This window comes from Hibiscus syriacus, unplaced genomic scaffold, assembly GCF_006381635.1.
Source record: "Hibiscus syriacus cultivar Baekdansim isolate YM2019G1 unplaced genomic scaffold, ASM638163v2 tig00117034_pilon, whole genome shotgun sequence".
In the NCBI taxonomy this organism is placed as follows: domain Eukaryota; kingdom Viridiplantae; phylum Streptophyta; class Magnoliopsida; order Malvales; family Malvaceae; genus Hibiscus; species Hibiscus syriacus.
In genome coordinates, this window is record NW_024063533.1 from 8496343 (window position 1) to 8503114 (window position 6772).

Here is a 6772-nt window from a genome sequence, read left to right on the forward strand (position 1 = left end):
TTTCTACCGGATATTGTATGGATAGGATTCTGGAGTATGGAGGTTCAACTCTGATCAAGCTGGTAGATCCATACAGACCTAAAGAGGCCATTGGGTAGACCCATAGGCCCCAAGGCATTCCCTTAGGGTGGCTCCTTTGATGTGTGCTTAGGGTAAGTTCTTATGGATGCAGATCTGGGGAACTGCATAAAAGTGTCTGGTTTGAGGGTTATACTATGGTTTTAAAACTATGTTTTAAACTGTTATTGTTTTAAAAAAGATTTATATATTTTCACTGGTTTTTGGTTGGAACACACTAGACATCATATTTCGATCTCTTGAAAACTTGGTACTCTGAATGTTTCCTTTGAACTGAAATCTTCATGGCTTTTACTCGATGAAATATTAGTGGAACCTTAGCTCATTACGAAAATCTTTAGACGGCTGAGTCAATAAGGAAAACTTATAATGTTCCTTTTATCTGCATGTCCTTTCGCATCACTTGGTAGTTTTGTATTACTTAACTTCGCAAAGCTCACTCTTTTACTCACCGTTTCAGGTTAAAGGAATTGATCCATTTTAGCTATCGACATCTTCAGTGGGAGTTACTTTAGCTTGGAATGAAGAGTACGGTACAAGGGAAATTAAGGGGCATGTAGGTCATATTTAATTTCTATATTGAGTCTGGAACATGTATAATTTTAATTATGTTTGTGTTATATGAATGACTTTATGAACTTGTATTTTAATTATAAGTTGTTTTATAAATATAATTATAAATGACTAATTTTTAACTACAACCACTGTATCTATTTATAAATATAATTACTCGATTATAAAAGAAATTCGTGTAGCAAGAAATTTACTCAAACTAGATTTTAGTCTTGTGTTGATTCAATGTGCGGCAATGTTCGTACAAAGAGTTATTTGGGAATGCTTTTGAAAGTGTTTTTGATAAAAAAATTCTTTTTAAACGTGGAAATAATTTCAAATAGTTTATTTTTAATCAAAAATTTAGATTTAAAAAATGATTATCCACTCAAATCAAGAAGCTGAAAAATAGGTAGAAGAATCACTACTGAGAGGCATTCCCAAACCGTGTTTATAGAGATTTGATCAAAAAGAGATTAATCAGCTAAACATGCAATCGAACACTTAGATATTAAATATACTGAATGTAAACCATACAATGATTCAATTTATCAGCTACAGATGGGGCAAAGGACCAAACCGTTCTCATTACAGTCCGTACACCTGACCACCACCGTGCTCCTCCCCGACGCTGGTGTCGCCGCCGCCATCTTACAGCTACCGTTGCACCGAAAACACGGCAAAAATTTCACATCCCCACACCCATCACAAACCTTCCCTGCTCTTTTCTTCGGCAAACCCTTAATTAAATCCCCAAACCAACCTTCGTCCACCATCCTCATCACTTCCTTCGCTCCCCCAACGTGCCTCCCCTTAATGAAAACCTGCGGCGGCGTCGCTTGGTTTGTCCCTTTCGTTAATTCCCGTAACTCTTCTTTGAACCCTCGATCCATCGAAATATCCCGCTCGCAAATAACAACCCCGTAACCTTCAATCGCTGATCTAACCTCGTTGCAGTCTTCAAATGTCTTACGGATTCCCCTCAACGTCGTCGTATAAAGCACCACTCTGTTTTCTCCGTTTGGTGGACATATATTCTCGAATTTGTCGAGCACCGATGGTTTCGAAACAGATTCACTTCCGGAATCGGATTTGTGCTGCGGTGAAGAACTCGAAAGAGGAGTCTTCGTGAAGGTGCCTTTTTTGTTTAAATTAGGATCGGCGTTTTCCTTTTCGGGGAGCAGTGTGTTAGGGAAACGGAAGCTCTCCGCCTGGAATTTCTCCAGCAGCGAAGATCGTGAGATCCGCCGCTTTGGAACGCCGCCGCTTTTTACAATAATAGGGTTCAGAATTGGAGAGAAACGGAAGCTATCGGCATCGAGCCCGGACATGAGCTCCCAGGAGTTAATGATCTCGGGCTGGAGAGGGACGAGTCTGGTCTCTGAACAGAGCGATTTGGACTCACCGAAGGTGGATACGGAGGCGAAAGATGGGTCTGGAGAGGGCGGCGTAGTGGTGGATTGCGACGGGGGGTCAAGAGTGAGTAGCCCATACGTGGTGGAAGTGAGTGAAACAATGTGGTGACCGAATGCTGTGCTACCGAGTTGAGTGAACTCGTCATCCCGGTTCAGCAAATTAGATGAAACACAACCCATTGCCACAACAAAAGGGAAACTGGTAGACGAAGATAGATGCAGTCTCCTTTTCCTGAGCTTGGGGAGAATCAGTGTCAGAGAAAGAGAATAATATAAAGAAGCTTAATTGATTGAAGATATAAATAGTAAATTATTTGAATGAAAAATTAATTTAAATTTAAACCAAGTTTAAAGCTTTCTTTTTTATAAGTTTAAGAAGTAAAAGTGAAGGATAGAGGGAAAAGTCGAGTTATTCAAATTTATTTTGGTGGGAAACAGCGTTTCGCCTGGGCAAAGGCTCTCAATTTCAATTATTCAAACCACAATTGAATAGTGATAGTTATTGGATTTGATCAGATTTAAAAGTTTGAAAATCTGAGAAATTTTTAATACTTAAAATAATTATTCTTATTTTATTCAAAAAAAATCAGATATCTAAATTTTTGGATCAAATATCTAGATCCGAATATAAATTTTAATTTGACCAAAAAATAATTTTAAGTTTATATTTTTTGATTTAATATAACTTATTTGATATCTCTATCACATTATATATGTATATATTTGATTACTCATACACAATAAATAATTAAATATCTTAATTATTATTGGGTTTGAGCTTTAATTGGTTAATGGGTTAGGGCTAAAAGGTTTCTAAAATCTAAAAGTCTAATTTTTTGGATAATCCAAAATTGAAATTTATTCAACTCGTATTTAATCTGATTATCAAATTTTTTTTCGTATATTCAATCTGAATTATCTAAAAATAAAAAAACATATTGAATAATGATAGCCACATGTGTCCTGTGTGGATGGGCAATGGTAGGATAGGGTGTGAAAAGTTCCTTAATTCAAAAATTTATTTATTTATTAATTTTATGTTGTTCGAGATAACTTGAATTCTTGAATCAATTTTTCAGTTTAAGTCGAGTTGAAATTTCAAGTTTTTTGATTCACTTAAAAATAAAAAAATTTAACTGAGTTTTTCGACATTTTTGTGATTTTGGTCACTGATTTCCTTATTCCTTCAATTTCTCATTCATTTTAAGTCGAATTTTACCAAATTTGAATCACATTCTCCTAAACCATCATAGAATATCTATGTATTTTTAATTCCTCTTTCCAATAAAAAATTTTCTATTTTTTTAATTTAGTCTCTTAATTGGTAGAGCACAAGGTTCTTAACCTTGAGGTCGTGGGATCGAGTCCCACGGAGGGCATTTCATAATTTGGAGGTCTTTTACGGAAGCTGCTCTCAACCTGGTGTTAGGGGTAACCTACTATCTTACCTCCCCCTTACCCCATATATATGGGAAAAAGGGACAGCCATTCTCAATTTTACATGATTTACTTATTTCTTCAATTCATCTTTCATTTTAAGCTCATTTTTAATTAAATTTGAATTACATGTTCCCCTGCAACTATAGAATACTTATTTAACTTCAATTCATATTTTTAACTAAAAATATACTCTATTTTTTCAATTTAGTCTCTTAATTTTGTACTTTACTCAATATGAACTTTTGACTATAATTATTTATAAATTCTTTATTCCCATCAATTCCTGGACTCGTTTATATTCTACCCTCAAAATATATTCTTTGAGATGTAATATTTTAAATATATTTTATAATTTTAGATTGTATTTGATTTATTAAATAACATTATGATGTGAAAATGAATATATATATATATATATGGTTAGAGAAAGTCATAAAATTACAACCAATTCATGCTATAATACCATAAATAATTATAATTTAAATTTGTGTATAGCAACTCAAACAGCTTGACTTGACTCGAATTTTTTAAACACAACTTGACTCTAAAATATTTTAAATTAAATTTATATCATAAAATATGACTCATAAACTCAAATAACTCAAAATTTAAATTGAATAACTATAATCAAGGATTAAATAACAATGCATAAATTTTTGTATTTGCAGTTAGAGACTTGTCAAATTCACAAATGTGAATCAAAGTTAAAATGATATCCTATCAACTTCAAAAAGGAAACGGCACAGCAGATCTAAAAGCATTATAATGTATATATGTATATAAAAACAAAGTCAACTTCCCAGTTGATCCCCTGCACCATTTTCTTCAATCATTCTCCATATTTATATATATGTATATATTGTCAATGAATGGTATCACAGTTCAAATTCATCTTCAAGCTTCAACTGCTCTGCTGCAGCCTCTTCTTCCTCGTCATCAATCACGAAATATGGGTTATGTGGCTCTGGTTTGAACTTGTACCCAGTAAAAACATAAAACACAAGCGTAGCCAATTCTCCGGCCACCACACTGGTCCACAGGTACTTGTACGAAGTAATGGTCACCAATGCATAAACCACAACTCGAGTAAAGTAAATATAACAGATAACAACGATGTAATACTGCCTGAACAGAGTCAGCTTCATCAAATTCACAGCAGCTTTCCCGTCAGTCTTTGCTGCCTGCCGTAAGTTCTTAATTGACCAAACAATGGGGAACAACACCGCGCAACAACAAACAACATCGACGAGCAAAAACACCTGTTTCCACACCATCCAATCGTGGCCGAAGGGTCCAGTTTCATCGATGACGATCTGGGCAACATTAGCAACGACCTGGAGTGGAATCACGATCATCAAGACCTTCTTTTCTTTGTCCTGCAAGTATGGTTTCAAAAACGACCACCCAGTACCGATCAACACGATCAACGTGAAGAGCATCACCCCTTTCAAGAAACTGAATATGTAAAACAAAACGTCCCAACCATGAGCACTTCCTGTTCGTTTAATGTAGGACTTATCCTCAGCTTCACATAACAAGTTTACTGCTTTTAAAATGACGACGGCCAGCATGAAGAAATGGATCCTGAAAACGGTGAGTCGTTTTATGTAAAGCACGTAACCCCAAATCCCCGCCAGGATGAAATAAATGAGGGCGAAGAGGAAGTAAACCCTGGGGAGGATTGTTTTTCCAGAGGAGAGATAATCGCGCCGGTTTTCCTTGCCGTCGAGATTGTACATCTCCGATCGGACGTTCATCGACACTTTGACATGGTTAAGGCAGTTGGCGAATACGAGCGTGTATTGATCGGCGTTGTTCTCTTGGTAAACGGTGTTGAAACTGGATTTCCCTTTGAGAGACTTGAATTCGAAGACGAGTTTAACGAAATCGGAATCCAGAGCGCAATTGATATACCCATCTTCGAGTTGTAAAAGCACTTGCATCCACGCGTCGCGGGTGCAGAGGAAGAACCCGACTTTGGTCATGTCGAGATCCGGGTTCAGGTTCGAGAGCTGGATGCCGGTGACGTTGAGTTCGAGGTGGCCGGTGTGGGTGAACCCGAACTCGTCGAAAGGGATTATGGGACGGTCATCTTGTTGGATTTCCGTTAATCGAATCTCGGCACAAACAAAACGAACGAAAAGGGAGAACAAAAGGAAAGGTACACGACATCGATGGATCGCCATGGGAGAAAAATGGAAGACAATTATGGCGTGAATCTTATACAAATAACGATCTACAATTTGTATTGTGATCGTCGAGAATTTTATGCTTTACAAAATTACAAAATTAGAACCTGTTTTTGTTTAACTGTCAAAACCAACCGATTTGGAGTGTTTTTCCCTACATGGCAAGGGTATTATCATAATTTCCTACAGATGAAAATCTGTTTAAACACGTGTTTAATAATGAAATATTTTATAATTTTTTAGGCTTAATATAAAAATAAATGACCAAATTATATATTTTTTCATTTAGGTGTCTAAACTATTTTCGGTCAATTCATATGCTTAATATTACAAACGTTATTATTTTAAGTGTCTCGACCGTAACAACTGTTAAAAATTCTCGTTAAGTGACACAATGTCGTGTTCTAATTATTTTAAAGATTTTATTTAAAAAAACTTAAAAATAAATTATTATATTAAAAATTAAAAAAAAAATCCCCTTTCCCTCCCCCCCTCCCTCTCCCCTTCTGTCCCTCATCCCCCTTTACCCAATATTAGTATTTGGTAATGGCGGCTGGAATGATTTCAAAGGTTAGTGACGATAGATGTGTTGTCGAGTGACTGTGTCGTTGATAGAAATTCAGTCGACAACAACAGTGACAAACGATGATGGCCGACGTGGGTATAGGGATTGAGATAGAGGATTTCAAAGTTTTGGGGTGTTTTTTAAGATTTCTGAAAATCTTGGGTTTTTTAAAAAGCAATTATATTTTTAATTGTTTTATTTTAAATAAAAGTGTAACACCTCTATTTTCTAAGTCAACGCAGGAGGTTTGACCCGACGTATATGTGGACTATGCGAAGTTCGTAATTGAAGTTGCAGATACATGTTTTGTTCGAATTTTTTATCGTTTTTATTTTTATTATAAATATTAAATATTAATTTTATTTTATTATTTTACATGTCATTACAAAGACCTAACATGGGTCTGTTAGGATTGATGAAGCTCGATTGGACAACAAAAAATGTACCAAGAATGGGTTAATTGGCTTTTTGAGAGTTTAGGGAATAAGGTGTAAAAGGATAAGAAAATATGCACAACGATTTATAGTGGTTCG

The 6772-nt window shown here is 35.6% G+C and overlaps 2 protein-coding genes across 2 annotated transcripts; both read right to left on the reverse strand.

Annotated features, from left to right (window-relative positions):
• Positions 1–1095: 1095 nt before the first annotated feature.
• Positions 1096–2293, reverse strand: LOC120196681 (uncharacterized protein At5g39865-like). Its single transcript, XM_039198424.1, has one exon. It carries the CDS (start codon positions 2223–2225, stop codon positions 1182–1184), a length of 1044 nt encoding a protein of 347 aa, XP_039054355.1. The 5' UTR covers positions 2226–2293; the 3' UTR covers positions 1096–1181.
• A 1998-nt stretch (positions 2294–4291) lies between these two features.
• On the reverse strand, positions 4292–5749 carry LOC120196680 (protein CANDIDATE G-PROTEIN COUPLED RECEPTOR 7-like). Its single transcript, XM_039198423.1, has one exon. It carries the CDS (start codon positions 5669–5671, stop codon positions 4361–4363), a length of 1311 nt encoding a protein of 436 aa, XP_039054354.1. The 5' UTR covers positions 5672–5749; the 3' UTR covers positions 4292–4360.
• Positions 5750–6772: the final 1023 nt, after the last annotated feature.

Coding starts and splice junctions, on each gene's coding strand:
- LOC120196681 (XM_039198424.1), bottom strand. CDS start 2,225: ATGGGTTGTGTTTCATCTAATTTGCTGAACCGGGATGACGAGTTCACT.
- LOC120196680 (XM_039198423.1), bottom strand. CDS start 5,671: ATGGCGATCCATCGATGTCGTGTACCTTTCCTTTTGTTCTCCCTTTTC.